This window comes from Chenopodium album, chromosome 12 (assembly GCF_948465745.1).
Source record: "Chenopodium album chromosome 12, dcCheAlbu1.1, whole genome shotgun sequence".
In the NCBI taxonomy this organism is placed as follows: Eukaryota; Viridiplantae; Streptophyta; class Magnoliopsida; order Caryophyllales; family Amaranthaceae; genus Chenopodium; species Chenopodium album.
This window is the reverse complement of record NC_137845.1, coordinates 42,795,894-42,818,667: the sequence shown is the minus strand read 5'-3', so window position 1 is coordinate 42,818,667 and position 22,774 is coordinate 42,795,894. Positions and strand designations below refer to the sequence as shown.

General features: G+C 35.2%; 3 protein-coding genes and 1 non-coding gene across 4 annotated transcripts; 1 reads left to right on the top strand and 3 right to left on the bottom strand.

Annotated features, from left to right (window-relative positions):
- Positions 1–28: 28 nt before the first annotated feature.
- Positions 29–888, bottom strand: LOC145571196 (uncharacterized). Its single transcript, XM_081630268.1, has 2 exons — positions 564–888; positions 29–450 (listed from the first exon to the last, which is right to left on the bottom strand). The coding sequence occupies exons 1-2, from the start codon at positions 886–888 to the stop codon at positions 29–31; spliced, it is 747 nt and encodes a 248-aa protein (XP_081486394.1).
- A 4,890-nt stretch (positions 889–5,778) lies between these two features.
- LOC145571195 (uncharacterized) lies at positions 5,779–8,182 on the bottom strand. The gene is made up of 3 exons (XM_081630266.1): positions 7,457–8,182; positions 7,166–7,255; positions 5,779–6,885 (listed from the first exon to the last, which is right to left on the bottom strand). Exons 1-3 carry the CDS (start codon positions 8,180–8,182, stop codon positions 5,779–5,781), a joined length of 1,923 nt encoding a protein of 640 aa, XP_081486392.1.
- A 2,143-nt stretch (positions 8,183–10,325) lies between these two features.
- Positions 10,326–18,804, top strand: LOC145570533 (uncharacterized). The gene is made up of 2 exons (XM_081629653.1): positions 10,326–13,958; positions 16,764–18,804. The coding sequence occupies exons 1-2, from the start codon at positions 13,166–13,168 to the stop codon at positions 16,883–16,885; spliced, it is 915 nt and encodes a 304-aa protein (XP_081485779.1). The 5' UTR covers positions 10,326–13,165; the 3' UTR covers positions 16,886–18,804.
- Positions 12,100–12,206, bottom strand: LOC145573388 (small nucleolar RNA R71). Its single transcript, XR_014097430.1, has one exon. It is a non-coding gene; the product is annotated as a small nucleolar RNA R71 (small nucleolar RNA).
- Positions 18,805–22,774: the final 3,970 nt, after the last annotated feature.

The following is a 22,774-nucleotide window of genomic DNA, read 5'->3' as shown; positions in this document are numbered from 1 at the left end:
TTTTTGATGCAAATCTGACGAGATTTTATTAAATTAGATCAAGCTCCGCCAAAGTTGTTAAACTTTGCGGAAAAGGACCAAAACAAACGTATTCATTACAACCACTACTATCCCACCTAGCTACTAAGTGAGCTAGAGTGTTACCCGCCCTCTTTACATGAGAAATACAAAACGAGAAAATAGATTTTGACAGCTTAACAATCTCCCCAATGAACTGATAAAATGGGGAGAAACCCATAGCATTCTTCATCACTCCACTGACCACATTACAAGCATCACTCTCCACATGGACTTTAGTGTAACCAAATCTGAGAGCCACCTGCATCCCACAAAGACAAGCTGCAGCTTCCGCAACATCAGCACGCCATCCCGCTTCTTGTTTACTCACAGCAGCCACCATAATAGCACCAACATGGTCCCTGATGACAACCCCTAGGCCAGTCACACTCCCTGTATGCGCATCACAATTAATTTTCACACTACCTCGGAAGGGCAGCACCAATAACTGGCAGAAGGGGAAAACTGAACTTGTGTGGGCTTCGCTAACTGCACAGCATACTCACCATAGTCTGTCACCATCTTCACATATGCAACAGCCAAGTGAACAGGGCTCACAATAGCATTATCAAAAACTTTCTGATTTCTGCCATTCCAAGCAGCCAACGCTAGAGTTGAGACTTCAAGCAACTCAGTCTTTGTTACATTTAATGCGAGCCAAACCCATCTCTCAGCAAAAGAAGACATTGGAGCCTGAGCTAAGAGAGCAACATATTTACTTGCATCCCATATCTCTTTAGCAAGCGTACAATCAAAAGTGGCATGATTAATTGTCTCACTGCTGCTGCCACAAATTATACAAGTGCTCTCAGGTAAGAGATGTCTAAACATTAGTTTCTCTTTCACTCCAAGGAAGCCCTTACAAGTAGAGCTATCAATTCGGGTAAACGGGTCGGGGTTTGGGTCGGGTGAACTCGTGTCGGGTCAATTCGGGTTAATGTCATAATCTATGCGGGTCGGGTTCGGGTTGGGTCATGCTTGAGTCGGGTCACATCGGGTCATACATCATATCGGGTTTGGGTCGGGTTTAAGTCGGGTTACATTTGGGTCGGGTGAACAATAGGTCGGGTTTAATTCGGGTTAAAACGGGTTAGGGTAATTCTCGGGTTCGAGTCGGGTTCAGTTCATGTCAATAATTTGCGGGTTAGAATCAGGTCCGGTCATTCTCGGGTTTGAGTCGAGTTCGGTTCAAGTCAATAATTTGCGGGTTATAGTCAGGTCGGGTCATTCTCGGGTTCAAGTCAGGTTTGGTTCAAGTCAATAATTTGTGGGTTATAATCAGGTTAGGTTATTTCCAAATCGGGTCATTCTCGGGTTCAAGTCGGGTTATGTTCAAGTCAATAATTTACGGTTACAATCAGGTCAGGTCATTTCCAAGTCGAGTCATATTCGAGTTCAACTAACTATAAATAGATAATTATCATTTTTATCAAGCTAATTATTTCCTTTGACTATATTATATAGGAAAAATTGACGGGAATAATCCCAACTTTGCTCGATTCGCCCAAAATAATCCCAACTTTTAATTATTTTTTAATAATTCAAACTTTAATATGAATTTTCTTCCAATGGTCTTAAGTGACTAGTAACTTGTTGAACAGGTAACTTTTTTTACAAAAAAAATTAATATACACGTGTCATCACGTAATTGGTTAAAAAATAAATTTAATTTTAATTTTTTTAAAGAAAAGAATATAGTTAGTAAATTAAAAATTAAACACCATTCCTCCACCAGCCCCAGCCACCTCCTCGGCCACCACCCTCCGCCCATCCCCTGGCCTGCGTCACCCCACCACTCCCTGGACCCCCTCCCATGCGCCGCCCATCGCCGACGCCCCAAATGCCCACCCCGAAACCCACTCTCTCTCCCCAAAAAACCTTGAAAAACCTTCCCCCACCAATTAAATCGCCAATCGCCCCTCCACCAACCTTCGAAACCCCTATTCACTAGGGTTCCGAGGGTGGGAAAGGTGGAGGTCGGGGGTTTGTGCGGTGTTTCCAAGCCTAATCTTCCTTCTGCTCCTAAAATCACCAACACTAAACCCCAGATGTGACGGCATTGCGGAATTTTATTAGCTTTCTTGTTGATTGAATTGACGATTGATTGAATTCTTGTCCATTACCTTAGTGGAGAGAGTCGGCCAGGAATTCGCTGGATGCGACCGGAGGTGGTGGCGGGGGGCATTGGGCTGCATGGGGGTATGGTGCCGGAGGAGTGTCTGGAGTTGCTAGGGAGGGGTTGTGGGTTTTTACTTTTTAGTTAATTATTATTTTTTATTTTATTTTTATTTATTTTTGTATTTTATTTTTTGACTTATCAAGTCTTGACACGTGTTAGGTGACTTGTTATATCAAGTTTGATGACCAGTTGGGACCACTGAAAGCAAGTTCATATTAAAGTTCGGATTATTAAAAAATAATCAAAAGTTGGGATTATTCTCGTCAATTTTTCCTAATATATATGGAAACATACTAGGGAATTATAGTCTATAATTTAGGAAGATAATTTGTAACACCCTAGAAATTCCTTTCTTTCAAAATACCTGTTTTGCCCTTTTTAAAACCTTAAATAGGAATATCTAAGACATCACCGCCACCGTGAAAATGGCTAAGGCAACTATCAAAGACACACAGCGGAAGACTAATTTCAAAACCATACAAAACAAGTCAACTTGAAAAGACAATCAACGAAAGTAAAGTCAAACCAAAGTCAAACGAAGTAAAATAAAATCAACCTACAACTTGGAACCATTTTAGGCCCTTATTAAAACCAAAATTGAACTCAAAACTCTTTTCGTTAGTCACGCATAATAATCAAGTCATAAATAAATAAAGCAATAAACACCTCATATACTTATAGAAACTAGCATGATTCGCTCTTCATTCATGCCCCTTTCATGAAAATGCTTCATCACCTGAAAAGCTTATCTCTACCTATTTCCACTACTCTCCATTAAAAATGGGTCATCATAGGGCCAAGATAAAGACAAGGCCAACAAACACACAAAACACATAATCAGCAAAGCTGAGTACATAAGCGTAATTAACACACTAGCATATAATGACCTATCAACACATGACTTACCTTGTTGCACCTGTTTTTCAAGCATACAACATTTAATAAAAGTTCTCACTAGACACTAAATAATTTATTTAGCGTTGATTATGCATCGAACGGGTTTCCCACTAACCTCCCCCAAATAAATTGAGGTTACTGACACGGGAGCTAACCGTGCCAGCATCAAAACCACTCGTAAGTGGCGGAATTCCTGCGCATAATAATAATAAAAGGAATGTACAGCGTCCTGTACTCCATTAGATGTTATGGTTAAATATAAAACCCCATAACTCCCCCCATAAGTTCATACTCAAGGTATATACGTTCCAAGAGTTTTGGTGCGCAATCTCTTTCACTTTATGTTATTTACAGATTATTAAACTTGGTGATGACTCTCAAACCATAATCATTCAATCAACAATAATTATTCAAACAATCAAATATACTAACCTAATTCTTGAATAATTAGTGACCACATAGTATTTAATGTTGAACCCTTTTTAAATCTACCTCAGTGTCAAAGACACCTTAAACGCATAAAGCGCCACAAATCCTATCCCTCGGTATTAAAAACACCTTAAGTGCACTAAGGCACCAACATACAATTTATTCCTCGTGTATATAGACACTAATATAGCTCATTTCCTCATGCTTATAGCATCAATAAAAATTATATGAACCATAATAAAATTCCTTTTCAATATTCCAAACCAAATTAAACATTTAGTTTAATTAGAACATGCTTTCTAACATGCCATAAATAAATATGTGGTTCATAAATAATATTCCAAACTGTTATTTTCCATTCAGTAATCCATCACAAATAAATCATGCTTCATAATCCAATCACCAATAACATCCAAATCATAATTTCCGTTCCAAACCTAGCATGATACTACTTGTAATCAATCAAACACATTTAGCATGCTACTACCTCAATATAATTATGCTAAGTATGCGAACGTACCTTGTATACGATCTTAATATCGCCACAATTAATAAAAATCGCTCACTTCAAAGTCTCCTACAATTTAAAATCATAAAAGAGTATTAAAATCCACTCTACACAAATTTCCAGCACTATATACTATTATAAAACCCCTCATAATTAATTTAAAATAAGCTGAAATTATATTTAAAACATCATACTTTAATCCCAATTAATGGGTAATTAAAATTCCTTAAAGAAACTTGATTTTTAACGTTTTATCAAAAATTCCAGCACTATATTTTAATTAAAACTTGCTGTAATTTAGTCTTAAAACGCTTTAATCAAAGGTTTACACCATTATATATCATAATCCTTCAATAATTTATACATCAAGAACCTAGGGTTTCAAAAATTGGGGCTTTTTAATTAAAAACATAATCTGAAAATTAATTAACATAATACTTATAATCAAACATCAAAATCGAATCCCAAAACTCATAATTAACAATTAGATTTAAGCATAGATTAGTTTTTAACAATTTTTTTTTTTACATTCGAAAAAGGGGAGGAAGAAGGCAGCGGCAGCCACCACGCCGGCTGCCAGCGCCGGTGGCTGCCTGCTGCTGGCGGCGGCAACCACCTGCTGCCGGTGGTCGGCAGTGGTGGTGGGAGGAGCAGCCGAAAAAAAATAGAAAAGGGGAAGGGGAAAATGGAGAAAGAAAAATAAAAGAAAAATAAAGAGAAAAAGGAGAGAAGTTTACCTTGGGTTTTCTCCACTCTGGGCAAAGTTGATTTGCCTCATATGTGGGTTATTTATACCCCTTATCTAGAAACCCTTCTCCCAAAACTTTCCTCTTTTAATTTTCCTAATCCCTTCCTTAATAAAACTTTACTTAAAATAAACTTTCCTAAATTAAACCCCAACTTAATTAAAATAATTAATTAAATAAACTTTCCTTTTATAAAATATTTCCAAACTTATTAAAATAAATAATTAAAATATTTAAATAAAACATTTCAATTTAATTATATACTCCTCAAAATACTTATTTTAATTAAAATACGTATAAAAATACGAGGTATTACATAATTATCTCCTTTGACCATACAACAAATATATACTATATTTAATTCTTAAATTTAGGGATGATGCTCCTTTCTTTTGTGCATTTAAGGTGATTTGAAATCGGGTTAGGAATAAATTGTGTTGAATTTAGGTCGGTTCAATAACAAGTCGTGTTGATTTCGAGTCGGGTTAGTAACAGATCGGGTTGAATTTTTAGGTCAGGTTAGTAATAGGTCGGGTAAAATTCGGGTCGGGTCAATAACAAGTCAGGTTGAATTTGGGTCGGGTCAATAACAAGTCGGGTTGATTTCGGGCCGGGTTTGTAACAGGTCAGGTTAGGAACGGGTCGGGTTCAATTTTGGTCGGGTTAGTAACAAGTCGGGTTTTGACGGGTTAAAACGGGTTTGGGTCAATTTCAGTTCAAGTTGGGTTCGGTTCAGGTCAATAATTTACGAGTTACATTCGGGTCAGGTCATCTCCAGGTCGATTCATGTTCGGGTTCGGGTCTCACATACTCGGGTCAACTCGGGTCTAGGGTTGATTTCAGGTCGAGTCAGGTCGGGCTTAGGTCACCATTTTTTCGGGTTCAGATGGGTCAGTTAATAATCGGGTTCGGGTCGATATTTTGAGTCGGGTCAGCTTTTCACAGCTCTACTTACAAGCTCTCTATAGGAAATGAAGCAGCTTGGGAGGACAATTGAGCTTCCACAGACGCTTCCATAGGTCAAAATCTCCCTGGGAATGAAGCATAGTCGAGCTATTTTTGCAAAGCCAGTAACCTGACTTGACTTTGTATATCCCATCTTTCCCAGGCCACCAATACATAGTGTCCCTTAGACGACTAGGCAGTAAGGGAATTGATAAAATTAAAGCACGGTCAGTAGCTGCAAAATTACCTTGTAAATCCGTGTCCCACCTATTATAATGTGGATCAATGAGATCAATAACACGCAATTTCATATCACTCGACACATTAAGGGTTAGCACTAGAGCAAACGTATTTCCAGGGAGCCAAGCATCACTCCACACCATAATGTCGCTGCCATTCTCCACTCTCCATTTCATTCCCTCAAGGAGCAAAGCCCTCGCTCCCCACATACTTCTCCATGTGTAGCTCGGATCATACCCACACTCCGCCTTTAACACATCCCCATTCTTGAAATATTTCGCTTTTAAGATCGAATGAAGGAGAGTGCCCGGGTTATGATATAGTCGCCAACATTGCTTTGCCAGTAGAGCTTGATTAAAACACCGCAGGTCTTTAAACCCCGTACCACCTCGACTCTTCGGGAGACAAAGAATCTCCCAACGCTGCCAATGTAATTTTCTACCCTCATCAGTAGACCCCCACCAGAATCGAGCAAGAATAGAATGGATCTCATCAATGATGCCATTAGGGATTTTAAAAATACTCATCATATATGTTGGAATGGCCTGAGCCACAGCCTTAATGAGAATCTCTTTCCCCGGCTTTGATAATAATTTTTCTTTCCACCCTTGAAGCTTCTTCCAAATCCGCTCCTTAAGAGCCACAAAAATAGCTTTTTTCGATCTGCTGATTATAGTAGGAAGTCCAAGGTACTTCTCATGGCGATCTACCTCACAAACACCCAATGTATCAATAATCTCTTGTCTTCTACTAGTACTCACCTTTTTACTGAAAGCAACCTCTGTTTTACCAAGATTGACACTCTGACCAGATGATCTCTCATATTTACTGATTATATCAGCTATCACCAAGCATTCTCTGACATTTGCTCTAGCAAAAGGATACTATCATCGGCAAAAAACAAGTGAGATACTCTATGTGCCCCTCTGCGGATTCTAGCCCCATGAATAAGATTATCCTTGGCGGCTTTAGCCATCAAAGTAGAAAAAGCATCAGCACACAATAAGAATAAGTACGGAGAAATCAGATCACCCTGACGAAGTCCTCTCGATGGGATAACTTCCCCGCAAATCTGCCTGTTTATTTAAAGGCAAATTTAACGCTTTCCAAACAACTCATAACACGATGAATCCAATTTTCTGAAAACCCCATTCTTTCCATCACCTTGACCAAAAACACCCACTCCACACGATTGTAGGCCTTACTCATATCCAGTTTCAAAGCAATCGTACCCTCTCTACCTTCCCCACCCCTCTTCATAACATGAAAAATCTCAAAAGCCCCAAAGCATTATCACTAATCAACCTATGGGGAACAAATGCGCTTTGATTTTGTGAAATAACATCACCCAAAAATACTTTTATATATGAAATTACAACAACTAATTGGTCTAAAATCTGTAATACTTTTCGGCTCATCACATTTTGGGATCAACACAACACAAGTATTATTCACCTTGGAGAAATCAACCTCACCTCTCCACCATTTTTTCACAAAATTTATAATTTCAGGACCAACACTATGCCAAAATTTTTGAAAAAATAAAGCATGCATACCATCGGGTCCTGGAGCTTTATTTGGGTGCATTTGGAATAAGGCCTCCTTAATCTCATCTCCCGAGGGTTCACGATCCAGTAGAGCATTCATGTCATTCGGCACAACCTCTTCCAACCCCGCAAGAGCATCTTGAAAACCTGTGGGAGAGCTCGTAGCAAACAAATTCGAGAAATAGGCCTCAATTAATCTTTCGATGTCCACTTTTTTGTCACACCAGACCCCATCATCATTCATAAGACCCACAATTCGATTTTTTGCTTTCCTATGGCTAGCCTTGTGGTGAAAGTACTTCGTGTTTTTGTCCCCGTCTCGGAGCTCATTAACTCTAGCCCTCGTGTGCCAATAACTCTCCTCAAGCATATACAAAGAATTAAGCTCCTTTGTGATATTCAAACACAGTTCTAGACGAGCTCCATCCATGGTACCATCACGTAGCTCTGCTAACTTTTGCTCAGCAATTTTTATTTTCTTTTTAATTGAGCCGAAAGTCAAAGCTGCCCAAGAGGCCAACTTCTCCCCACAGTAGGCTATCTTCCTTGCCATACTCAACCCCGCACCACTCGTCCACCCATCAAGCACCACTTCCTTGCACTCCTCTTTTGAAAGCCCTTGTTGCCATTGCATTTCTTCTTTAGAGACACCATTAAATTATTTTATAAGAAGTATTTTAAAAATAGTGGAATCATAATTTCATTAATTTATTTTAAAAGAAGTATTGTATTTATTTAATCATGAAAATTTGAAGATAAAAAAAGGATGATGTCAAAATAGTTTGGTCGGGAAAATTTTTCACAGAAAGTTAACATGTGTCCCTTAATGATGTCAACATGTTTTGTTTTAGTAATAGTTAATAGCTTGTTTGCCCAAGTAGTGCTCAGATATTCAATGGAAAAATATTTTTATAAATTAATTTAATTTTACACACACACACACACACACACACACACACACACACACACACACATATATATATATATAAGTTTTGTATATACAATTAAATATCTATTTAAGTTATCAAATTATTATAGATGAGACACGTTAATATAGACTAAATATAAATTATGAATTTAAAATGAGTTACATCCTGTTCGATTCAGCTTAAAAAATAATATTAAGTAAAAAATAATTTCAGTTTGGTAAAAAACAGTTTCAGTTCAGTAAAAAAAGTTTAATTTAGTAAAATTCAGTATCTTTAAAGAAGAAAAATGATAGAAAATCATTAAAAAAAATAATTTCAATTTAGTAAAATAATTTCATTTCAGTAAAATTAATTTCAGTAATTAAAATTAAATTAAGTTAAGCAAAAATAATTTCAGATTTATAAAAATACTTTCAGTTCAGCAAAAATAAGGTAAAATGAACAGGACCTTGGAATCCTTTTTTTTAGTAGGAAATGAATAATTCATTTTATAGATTAACGAATGAAGATTTAAAAGAATCTAATATATATACAAAGGAGAGTTTTTTCCCGAGATTTTAGAGAGCCACGTAGGATTTAATTTTCTTAGCGCGCCATGTAAGATTATAAATTTTAGTTGTAGCCATTTAAATAAGAGATTATTAATTTCTTTTAGAATTAATTATTTCAAATGCCACGCAAGAAAAATTGGCGAATGATATTTTTAAAGTTAAATTAATTAAATATAAAATATTATCTTTTGATATTAGGAATTTGATCTAAACATGTAACAAATTTTAGCACATAAATACCAAAAAAAAATATTTTAAAAAATCCAAATAAACCGTGCATCGTACGGGCTTCATCTAGTATAAAAGAATTTCTACTTATAATTATAATGAAAATTTTTAGTTTGGTGATTTTCTATTTGCATCAATAAATTTCTGTTGAATTAATTTAGAAATTTGAAGAGTAAAAAATCACTAATTTACTATGACTCTACGTTTTTCTTTATTTTTATTATTTTTTAATCAGTTATCTCACTTTTCTTATTTATTTATAAAGTAAATAAATAAAAATTATTTATATAACCTAAAACAAGTAGATCTGGTCTTATTTTATTAAGGTCTTATCTAGTCTAATCTGAATTTTTTATTATCTAGTCTGATCTGATCTAAAGTTATAAAATTTTCTAATATGTAATTTTCATGAGTTTTTTTTAATACGCGATTAATGATATTTAAAAATAAGTAAATAATAATTAAAAGTTCTGCTCTGATCTGGATGTTTCTGGTATGGTCTGATCTTATTTGTATTTATTAAAAAATAAGTATGTGAACAAGTTGATGTGAACAAGTCCTTAGAGTGTAGAATCTTTTTTCTTAATAAAAATTATCTTATTTTTATCTAAGGAAAAAAAAAGAAAAAAATTTGGCGAGAAAATTTTTATTGTTGATGTGATAAGTTCATATTTTATATACTTAATTATATCATTTTAATGATATTTTAGAGTATAATCTATATAGTTTGAATAATTTTATATCTTAATTTGAAGTTTTATTTGCCAAGTTCAAATAATCATTTCTTGTAAATTATGCTCTTATTTTACTCATGTCATATTGATTAGTGAGATTTGTTTCTCTCTTAATTCTCATATAGCAGAGGAAGATTTATTTATATGATTTAAATAGAAAAATGAAGTTAAAAAGTCTTTGATTTTGTATCATTTACAGGTTGGAAGTAAAATAAGAAAAAGCAAGTAAAGCCCACATTCTCACAACTCACGTGCAACATATTAAGAAAAGTAATGGGTTTTAATGTTTTGCAACCCACTAACTCAATACTCCCAAAAGAAAGTAGCAGCGGCAGCAAGAGGCAAAACGGACGAGAAAACCCTCACGAAACTCACTGATATAAGAGAGCAGCCACGCAGCCGAAGGGGGTATCACTTACACACACGAAGAGACGAAGAGCAGCCGAGAAGAGAACGGAGCAGCAGCGAACCACGCATCTAGACCGAGCCTTGAGCAGCGTCAAACCTCTATAATTGGAGTTTACTATTCTCTCTTTAAGATTATGCAATTAATGATGTCATATATTATTGATTGTGTTCTCTTAATTGTGATGTCTGGCTAAACTCGTTTGTTCTAGGTTAGGGATATAGTCTTTTATTATCTATCAATGAATTGAATTACTTTGTTTGGGTTTGATTTATATGAATGCAATTTGATAATCTTGTTTTAATTCGTATGATTAATCTGGCCAATTGATTGTATGTGTAAGGTGTTGATCTATTAGCGGAAGTGAACTTTCAATACTAGTTCGTGGGATTATCAAACGTCAAGTAGTATAATTTTAGGAATAGTTATACACTTGGGGTGGTCTTATTGAATTCCTTTTCTTAATGAGTTTATTTCAATAGTTGTGATCACCGAATTAGACATGAGATTGATTTAAATTTACGTTTTCTACCTTGGGAGAGGAGACAACATACTTTTGGTAATTCGATCATTGTTGTATAATATATGTTCAACCCTGCAATTAGTTTAATTTCATTATAGAGAGTAATCGGCGAAACTCGAAACCTAGAACTACTTCTCATTATTGTCTATCTTTTTATTAGTTTGCAACCTTAATCGTTTATAGTTTAGTACTACTTTTCCCATATTTTCGTCGTCTAAATAATATTTAGTTTCTTAATTTGGTAATTGAATAGACCTCCTTGTGGATACGATACCTTGCTCACCCTATATTTACTGTAATTGACCCGTACACTTGCGGTAGATTTAACCCGACCAAGTTTTTGGCGCCGTTGCTGGGGAGGCAATAATTCAATATCATACTATAAAAACTTTCGTATTAGTTTAGACTTTATTTTAATTTCTGCCAGTATTAGACCGTATTTTTTTTTCTGCTAGTTGTTTATTTTCTGTTTTTTTCGTTTAGAGTCTGAAAAAAAAAATCTTCTGATATTTTTTATTCTGTTTTCTGTAATTTGCAATCTGAAAAAAATGATTGTTACTGCTAATGCACACACAGCAGCAGTTTACAGGAGAAATTTTTTTTTTCTGCCTATTCTAATTTTCTGTTTCAGCATTATACTCTACTGTTATTTTATATTAGTGTGCCACGTACTAATCGTTCTTTAATCCCTTTTGATCCAAAAATCGAAAGAACGTTGCACGCATTAAGGAGACTCCAGATTTCTGAACAAGAACCTTCAATTCCTAACTTGGAGTCGCTTTTCTCAGAAACTGAAAACATGGTAGAACCACCAGCTAAGATGTTGCGTGAGTATGCAATGCCCGATGCTAGTTCAACCTCTGCAAGTATAGTAAGACCTTCTGTCCAAGCTAATAATTTTGAACTTAAGCCTGCTTTAATTCATATTGTTCAGCAAGATCAGTTTGGGGGGTCACCTGTTGAATGTCCATTAGAATATTTAGCTAATTTTCTTGAAAAATGTGATACAATTAGGCTAAATGGGGTAAGTGAAGATGCTATTAGACTTAGGTTGTTTTCATTTTCACTAAGAGATAAAGCAAGAAAATGGTTATCTTCTAAATCATCTGATCCTTTTACTACTTAGACTTCTTTATCTCAAGCTTTTCTGAATAAATTTTTCCCACCTACTAAAACGGCTAAATTGGGTAATGATATTACTAATTTCACTCAAAATGAATTAGAGTCATTATATGAGTCTTGGGAAAGGTTTAAAGATTTGCAACATCAATGTCCTCACCACGGTATCCCTGATTGGCTACTTGTGCAAACTTTTTATAATAGCTTAAATCACTCTATTAGAAGTACTATAGATGCTGCAGCAGGTGGTGCTTTAATGAGTAAGACTACTGAAGAAGCTAATAAGTTATTAGAAGAACTTGCTTTTAATAATTATGGTTGTTCTAGTGAAAGATTAGTCTCTAAAAAGAGTACAGGGATGTATGATGTGGATGGTATTAACATGTTAAATGCTAAGGTTGATAATTTGACTAAAATTTTCAGTAAAATGAGTAATGTTAGTCTTATTTCTAGTCCTGATTTGTCTTGTGAAATTGTGGGGGTGCCCATGCTAGTAATGATTGTCTTAGTTTTGAACAAGCTCAATATGTTTCTAATTACAATCGATCACCAAATGACCCCTACTCTAATACTTATAATCCTGGCTGGAAGAATCATCCTAATTTTTTTGGAGAGATCAAGGAAACCAAGCTAATAACCTTAGACCACAAAACCCACCTGGTTTCCTTCAAAGACAACAACAACCACAATAAGAGAGATCATCATGGGAACTGGCTGTTGAAAAACTTGCTAATGCTACTTCTGAGAGAATCATAAAATTGGAAAATAAGGTTGATCAATTAGCTAATTCAAACAAAAATGTGGAAGTTCAGTTAGGCCAATTGGCTAATGCTATTAATTCTAGAAACCAAGGTGGTCTGCCTAGTCAAACTGAGGTTAACCCTAAAGAGCAATGCAAAGTTGTCACCTTAAGAAGTGGTAAAACCCTTGATGATGTAACTGTTCAAGCCAAGGCTAAAGAAGTAATTGATGAAAATGCTGAAGTTGAACCTGAAAAGCAACCTGAACTAGGCAGTGATGATTCTAATCCTAAGCTTGTTCCTATTAAGCCTTATGTACCTCCCATTCCTTTTCCTTAAAGGCTTAAGCAAAATAAAGTGGATCATCAATTTGAAAAATTTCTTAAAATGTTTAAGCAATTGCAAGTTAATATTCCGTTTGCTGATGCATTGATGCAAATTCCTTCATATTCTAAATTTCTTAAAGAAATCATGTCTAAAAAGAGGAAATTGGAAGATTATGAAACTATTGCTTTGAATGAAGAATGTAGTGCTGTAATTCAGAATAAGCTTCCTCCTAAATTAAAAGATCTTGGTAGCTTCTCTATTCCTTGCACTATTGGTGATGTTAATTTTTCTAAAGCTTTATGTGACTTAGGTGCAAGTGTTTCTCTAATGCCATTGTCTATATATAAGAAGCTTGGTTTAAATGATTTAAAACGCACTACTATTTCTTTGCAACTTGCTGATAGGTCTGTTAAATATCCTTTAGGAGTAGTAGAAAATGTGTTAATGAAAGTTGGTAAATTCATTATACCTGTTGATTTCGTTATTCTTGATATCGATGAGGATGTTGACATGCCTATTATTCTTGGAAGACCATTTTTGGCTACAGCTGGTACTGTAATTGATGTTAAAAATGGCAAGTTAACTTTTAAAATTGGTGAAGAAGAGGTACAATTCAATTTGTTTAAATCTGCCAAATATCCTTCTTTTACTGACCATGTGTTTAGAGTTGATGTGCTTGATGAATTAAATAAAGAAATGATTGATTCTATTTCTAAAGATACCCTTGAAGTGTGCCTAACAAGTGCAGGTACATACCATAATGATGATATTGTGGTGTTAGAAATGGCCAATGCTTTAGAGGCATGCCCTCCGTGGAAGAAAAGAGATAATCATTTTGAGAAACTCGAGAAAGGTAATCCTCTTCCTCCTCCCTCTACTGTGTAAGCACCTACTTTAGAGTTAAAGCCTCTGCCATCACATCTAAAATATGCTTTTCTTGGTGAAAATGATTCCTTGCCTGTGATTGTAAATGCTTCACTATCTGATGAACAATTAGATAAACTTTTGCGTGTTTTAAGAGAAAGAAAGAAAGCAATTGGTTGGACTATTTCTAATCTTAATGGAATAAGCCCATCTGTTTGTGTGCATAAGATTCTGCTAGAAGAAGATTATAAACCTGTTGTTCAAAATAAAAGAAGATTAAACCCTAACATGCAAGAAGTAGTTAAGAAAGAAGTTTTAAAATGGTTAGATGCAGGAATAATTTATCCTATTTCTGATAGTCCTTGGATCAGTCCTGTATAAGTAGTACCTAAAAAAGGTGGAATGACTGTTGTGGCTAATGATAATAATGAATTAATTCCCACTAGAAAAGTGACTGGTTGGAGATTTTGCATAGACTATAGAAAACTTAATAGTGTAACTCGAAAAGATCACTTTCCTTTGCCATTCTTAGATCAAATGTTAGAGAGAGTTGCTGGTTATGACTATTATTGTTTTCTTGATGGATATTCTGGTTTTAATCAAATTCCTGTTGCTCCTAATGATCAGGAGAAGACTACCTTTACCTGTCCCTATAGTACTTTTGCTTTTCGTCGTATGCCTTTCGGTTTATGTAATGCTCCGCTACATTTCAGCGTTGTATGATGTCTATTTTTTCTGATTATATAGAGAAAATTATGGAAGTGTTTGTGGATGATTTTTCTGTTTTTGGATCATCTTTTGATAATTGTCTAGCTAACCTTTCTCTGATTTTGCAACGTTGTGAAGAGACTAATTTAGTTTTAAATTGGGAAAAGTGCCATTTTATGGTACAAGAAGGTATAGTGCTTGGGCATAAAATTTCTGCAAAAGGAATTGAGGTAGATCGTGCAAAAATAGAAGTAATTGAAAAACTCCTACCTCCAATTATTGTTAAGGGAATTAGAAGTTTCTTAGGCCATGCGAGTTTTTATAGACGTTTCATTAAGGATTTTTCTAAGATTTCTAAACCCTTATGTGATTTGTTAAATAAAGATGCTCCCTTTGATTTTAACTCTGAATGTTTGCATGCATTTAATAAATTAAAGCAAGAGTTAATTTCAGCACCTATTGTGATAGCTCCAGATTGGAATTTCCCTTTTAAATTAATGTGTGACGCAAGTGATTATGCTCTTGGTGCTGTTTTAGGGCAGAGAAAAGATAAAAAGTTGCATGTAATTTATTATGCTAGTAAAATGCTCAATGATGCTCAATTAAATTACACAACTACTGAAAAAGAAATGCTTGTTGTTGTGTTTGCCATGGATAAATTTAGATCTTATCTTATAGGGTCTAAGGTAATTGTTTTCACAGACCACTCTGCCTTAAAATACTTGTTAAGTAAAGAGGAACCTAAGCCTAGATTAATGCGTTGGATTCTTTTACTACAAGATTTTAATTTAGAAATTAAAGACAAAAAAGGCATTGAAAATACTGTTGCAGATCACTTATCTAGATTGGAAATTGATAATAATTCTGAATTACCTATAAATGAAACATTTCCTGATGAACAATTGATGGCAACTGCTAGTATTCCTTGGTATGCTGATTTAGTAAAGTATTTGGTAAGTGGTATCATTCCTTCAAACCTAAGCTATCATCAGAAAAAAGAAATTTTTGTGGGATGTTAAACATTATTTTTGGGAGGAGCCTTTGTTATATAAATTTTGTGCTGATAGTCTCATTAGAAGATGTGTGCCTTAAGAAGAATTTCATAACATATTGTATCATTGTCACTCTTTAGAGTGTGGTGGCCATTTCAGTACAAATAAGACAGTAGCTAAAGTTTGGCAATCTGTTTTTTATTGGCCTACTGTGTATAAAGATGCTAGAGACTATGTTAGCAAATGTGATAAATGCCAACGAGTAAGTAACATATCTAAAAGAAATGAAATGCCTATGAATATTATGCTTGAAGTTGAGTTGTTTGATGTCTGGGGGATTGATTTTATGGGTCCCTTTCCTTCTTCCCATAGCAATAGATACATTTTAGTTGCTGTTGATTATGTTTCTAAATGGGTAGAAGCTATAGCTACTCAAATTGGTGATTCTAAAGTTGTTATGAAATTTCTTAAAAAGAATATTTTTTCTAGATTTGGTGTTCCTAGAGCGATTCTAAGTGATGGAGGCTCTCATTTTTGCAATAAGCCGCTTGATTCTCTTTTAAGAAAGTATGGGGTTAAACATAAAGTTGCATTAGCTTATCATCCTCAAACCAATGGTCAAGTAGAGCTTGCTAATAGAGAGTTAAAGCAAATTCTAGAGAAAACCATGAACATTTCTAGGAAGGATTAGGCTAATATGATTGATGATTCCTTATGGGCGTATAGGACAACCTTTAAAACACCTTTAGGAATGTCTCCTTATAGGCTAGTTTATGGAAAATCTTGCCATCTTCCGTAGAAATAGAGCTTAAGGAATTTAGGGCAATAAGGGAGTTAAACATGAACCTTAAGATTGCTGGGGCTAAGAGATTGCTACAATTGAGTGAATTAGAAGAGTTTAGGTTAGATGCTTATGAGAGTGCTAAAACATATAAAGAGAAAACTAAACTTTGGCATGATAAGCACATTAACCACAAGACTTTTGAAGTGGGACAGAAAGTTTTACTCTTTAATTCACGCTTGAAATTGTTTCTAGGAGAGTTGCGAATTAGATGGTCTGGTCCATTTACTGAAAGTTTATCCATATGGTGCAGTTGAAATACAAGGAAAATCTGAAGTTTTCAAGGTGAATGGTCAGCGACTTAAACCTTACTTGGTTGATAAGATGGTGCCTACAGGAGTGACTTACTCCTTAGAAGAACCTACTGAAAATTAAGTACCATGATAGTCAGGCTCGCGACTTAAAACACGCGCTTCTTGGGAGGCAACCCAAGTTCTTTTCCATTTCCTTTTATTGGTTTTTGTTTGTTTTTCTCGCTCCTATTTTGTCTTTTCTTTCTATTTGTTCTGTTTTCTTGCAGCTTAGAAATAAGATGGTGATTTAGACACTAATAAATGAAGAGAAGGGAATTACTTCTCTGCTAGCTGTAGTCTGCACCTGGTAGCTCCTACCCAATTTCAGATGATGTACAACCTGATGTATCACCTGATTCGCTGAAGGAACAAGCTTATAACTTCACCATCAGGTTGTCTCTTTCTATGCTCTTCTGTTATGTTTATTAACATTGAGGACAATGCAGGAGAGATAGAAATTTGCTGCAAATGCCTTCTGTGTTTTCAGTTATACTTAGTTTTGTTCTGTGTTGCCATGTATGAAGCATAGCTGGGATTTTGTGCAGGGTTTCAATGAGTTTAAAATTTTGATATATATCTGTTTTAAGGGAAGTGCTGCCAAATTTTCTGCAGAATTTTCATGAAAAAAAAGAGTTTTGTTTTGATTGTCACTAATTGACTTGTTTTGGATCAATAAGAAAAAAATATATACATGGGTATGTAAAGATAGCATAAGTCCTTCATTGACATTGGTTGTCACATTTTTTGTGACTTTGTGGTAAGATGGATTGCTTTTCCCTTATGCGATGAATCCCGAAAGGAGGGCCACGAACCTCGTAAGACTCAATTTTCTACATATTTATCCTTCTTCTTGATTGCTCAAATTGGGACTTGCATCTTAGCTTCCTGAGACCAAAGACCAAGGTGTATGAGAAATGATAAAGACATTATTTTTCTTTCATGATTAGAACCTTCAGAATTTAGGCTCACTCATTTTTTTTTCTTTTGCATTTTTACCCGCTGCTTAGCCCTGTTGTGCCGTAATATCCATCTTTTGGCTAATCCTACATTACAAGCTTATGGCCTTTACCTATGCCTTGCTAAAAGGAGTGATGTTATTATTATGTTATGTCATAAGTTTTGTAATAGAAGAGGGAAGAAAAAAAAATTGAAAGTATAAAATAAAATTAGAAAAAAAAAATTATTGTACAATCGAAATAAGTTGAAAATGATGAATGTATGATGAAAAAAAAGGGTTATAGTTTAATGATATGTTAGTAAGAGTTGGATATAATCTCCATTTCTAAAGGTTGTGTACTACTCTTTTTGCTTGGTATTTTTACCACCACATTCCTAAATATTCACACCCTTAATCCTAGCCTCGTTACAACCATATGAAAGTCCTTTTGATCTATATATGCTATTGGTCAACAAATTGGTGGAGGGTTAGATTTTGTGCAAGTCCTGACGAGGGTCATCAAACCAAAGAGAGGCATGAGCTAAACGGTTGAGCATCCCTAGGGTGGATACAAATATGGGGGAAAGAAGCGGTAAGAATGATTGGTCAATGAGGGTGCTAATTCTTGTTTCGTATCACACTTGATCCATTCTCGTTGATTGTGACAATAATCTTATTTTGGAATGAAATCAAATTTGAAATTCTTGATATGATGTATTATTATTTGCTCGAGGACTAGCAAATCTCAAGTGTGGGGGAGTTGATAAGTTCATATTTTATATACTTAATTATATCAGGATGCAAACATGTACTTTTGTATAATTCTGGTGATTACTTTCGTATATAACTAGTTATTTGCCCAAGCAATGCTCGGATATTCACTGATTTTTTTTTTTTTTTTTTTTTTTTTTTTTTTTTTTTTTTTTTTTTTTTTGCTAAATTACTCTAAGTTTGTATTTTTTTTTTATAGGTTTTGTCTACATTAAAATATCTATTTATGTTATCAAATTATTATAGATGAGATATGTTAATATAGGGTATCTCTATTTTTGTAGTTTGCTATTTTAAATTTAGAATTGAGTTAGCATCACTTTTCCTGGCAGGAAATGAAAAATTCATTTTATAAATTAACGAATGAAGATTCAAGGGAATATAGAAGGTTTTCTAATTTTTAATATATAATTAAAACTTTTTTAGTTTGGTGATTTCTTATTTGCAACAATAATTCTTTAGTGGAATTGATTTAGAAATTCAAATGGTAAAAAATCACTAATTCTGGTTTGTTCTATTCAACTGATTTTTACTTATCTAAACTTATTTGAACTTATTAAACCTTATTAATACTTATTTTAGTTGTAATTTGAACTTGGGTATCCCTTATTCGAACTTATTATTCCTAAACTAAACTCATCTGAACTTAACTTAACTTATCTGAACTTATTAGACTTAAAATAAGTGAAATAAGGTGAACAGAACAGACCCTTACTATTACCCTACAATGTTCGTAAAGCTGATTATATGCAGCTCGGCTCGCTGGCCCGTCCCGATTTTGAGCGGGTTTGGGTAGCCTTTTTCGGCTAGAAATCGGGTTAGGCCGACCCGATTTTTCAAAAAAATTGGACGGGCTTGGAAAAGCATTTTTATGTGAATTTATTTAATTTTTTTTAGCCTAGTGAAAAATAGCCTGAAAAGCCCACACGGCCCACCCATTTTGGGCGGTTTTAGGCACGAGCTTTTCAGGCCGAAGTCCGGCTCGGCTCGAGAAATAGGCCAAAAATTTAGGCCTTGGCCTAGCCCGACCCACCCAATTCTCACCTTTAGTTGTTCGTTATTTTTAATCTTTTTTTATTAGTAATCTCACTTTTCTTATTTATATATAAAGCAAAGAAAAAAAATAGGAAAAATAGAAAAGAAAATTCCAATATTTGCACTTTTTTCTCCTAAAAATCCAACCTTCATTTTATTCCACAAAAATCCAACCTTTATACCCAACAAGTTTTTAAGGAACTTGTAAACCGTTCACGGATTATAAAAGACAACCACGATTAAGGGACAACGAAAGGCAACAACGATTGACCCGTGAAGGTTACACCCAATAATAATCCATGAGATTACTAACTCCATATGGCTCGGAACCACGAAAGGAGGATCGAGGATGATAGTATGAAGTGAGTCATGGAGTCACGTTCGCCCGTATTGGCCTCTACTCGATTCTTATCATGAAAAGTATTTCCAGCGATCTCAAAGGCACACAAACAAAGATTCAAATTTGCTCCAAACTATATTAGGCTAAATTTGTTGAATGTTAATGCAACATATAATTCTAAAATATTGTGATCACTTCAATCAAACAATAATATGAAAAAGGAACCTAAGCTGGTTGTTCAAATTATCTTATTAGGCATTGTATTTAATTACATATTCCCTTTAAACATGCAATATGGTGATCATAAATATACACTAGTAGAAAAAGTCAATTTGGCACCGAGTAATGGCCACCGGTTTTTAAAAACCGGTAGGGAAAAATATGGGCGGGATTGGGTTGTAGGTAATTGGCACCGGTTCAACCCAAACCGGTGCCATATGTATTAAAGGCCACTGGTTCAAACCGGTGGCAATTCAAAAAAAAAACCTGCCCCTTACTTCTTCCTTCTCTTTCCCCTTTCCTTTTTCATTTCACTGTAGTCGAATTCCCTCCTCTTTCAAAACCTCATCTCACTGTCGAATTCTGATGGGAAGGAGAACGGTAGGTCGTTGGGCTACCACCCCACCCTATCAAACAAAATTTGTAACTTAACTAACCCCTATTTAGCGTAGTGGCAAGTCAAGGTCGAACCCAAGGGAATGGATATCAAGTGCACGATGTCTAAATCAAGCTATTTCGGAATCAAGAAGGGGTTTGAGGTAGAACTAAGGCTAAACTAGGTAATGCAAACTTGTATAAAATCAATCTAAGACACTAGGGCAATGTATCAGTATCCACATGCAATCATAATGGAAACGGTAATTTGGGAGGTCAAACCGACTAAGTCAAGCGATATAAAGGAAAATCATCATGTATCCAAAAGAGCATACTAAGGTGGTTCACCTAGAGGTCTAACTAGCGTCAACTACGCTAAACACTACCTAGGGAACGTCACAAAGCACCTCAATCGTGAAATTGCAAGTCTACTAATCAATGGTCCGTATCATAGCAAGCTTACAATGCAATCTAGTGTATTAATCAAAGATGGCCAAACCTCAATTAATCACACACATGCACATGAAACATCAACCAAATTTAATCATATCATCAACTCCATCAATTATCCCCAAATTACACTATTCCATCATTCATACATGCTTCACCATCTCCCTAGCTAGAAAACTACTCACTAGCCATAGGAATTAAGATCAAAACTACAACATTCATCAAATTCATCATCAACATACTTGAAATCAAAGATTAAACCAACAATCAATCAAAATTCAATCAATAACCAAATCAATCATCAACAATATGAAAAACTAATGAAATCAACTAAAATCAAACTTGTATTGAAATCAAGAAGAAAATCCTTACAAAACTTTGATCCAAAGATCAAATACAATGAGGAATCCTTGAACAATCACCAAAAATCATGAGTTTCTCTCTCTAGTTCTTGAGTTTCTCTCTCTAAAATTCTCCCAAAAACTAACTATCAAATTCAATCTAAAACTAAAAACTTCTTCTTTCAAAAATAGGTAGAAATAACTATATATACAAAGGAGAGGTCGGTAATGACGCCCAAAAATAGACCCTCGTAAGTGCGGGCGCTCGAAGGAGTGTACCCAGGAATGTGCGCCCGCACACACCTGATGTGCGGCCGCACACGACAGATGTGCGGCCGCACACTCCTCAAGTGCGCCCGCACATAGCTGCAGCTTCCTCCTTTCTTCTTTGCCCTTGCTCACGAGGTGCACGCATCCTAGATGATGATGATGGAGGACAAGGTAGGCAGCAACTTCCTTGAATTTCTTGAAGAAAATGAGCCATGAGGAAGGCATAAACAAGACTTTGAAGCATGCTCCTTGAACCTCTCATTGACTTGAAACTTCTTGCACAAGCTTTAGGCATGAAAATTAATGGAAAACTATAGAAAGGAAGCCCGGGAATCCTTGGACAATCAATCACAACCTACAATCAAAGGATAAAAAGCAAGTAAAAGGGAAAAATAGCAAGTAAACAAGAAAAAGCACGAAATAGAGAAACTAACTACAAAAAGCACGAAATGAAGAAAACAAGAATAAAACTAAGGGAAACTAAAGAAAAGAAAGATAAAAAGAAATAAAAATCATCCAAAAAGGAACCAAATGAGTGCCAAAAATGTCACTCATCAAATTCCCCCAAGCTAAACTTTTGCTCGTCCTCGAGCAAAACAAAGCAAGAAAAAGAGAGAATGAAAATTTTATTGAAAACGAAAAAGAAAGACTTAAGATAAGAATGTACACTAAGACTCATTGTCGTAGGAATCACGGTTGTTTTTAGCTACAACAAGCCCTTTAAACCCCAAAGTCGCCTATGAGGACGAGTGAGGTCTCGTAAGGGTATCCTAAGAGTTTGACCCATAACTCTCCACCAAACATCAATGAGGCAAACCATAGAAGAAAAAGAAAGAAAAACAAACCTTTACGAAATGAATCATCATAAAGACTATAAAGCAAATGAATGACAATCTTTCTCAAGTAGTTAAGGTATGCATGTTTCAAGATATCCAAGGTTGATTGAAACATAGGGTATGCTAGGCATAGGAACTAGCTATCACAATTCACTTTCATCCCAAACAATCTTACCGCGTTCTTCCCACTAGTCTCAAATCTCCCTTTAGTGAGTGTCCCAATGATTCCTCGAAGGAACCGGAAAAGAAATATTTTTAGGCTACTCGACATCTTGACTATGCATCCCCTTTCCTTAGGCAATGACCCATGATGCCCTCCCCCGAATAGTGACTCAACTATCTAGGTCGAAAGGTCTTTCCCCAAGGTTGTAACGTAAGGCATAAAGGGTGAAGGTAG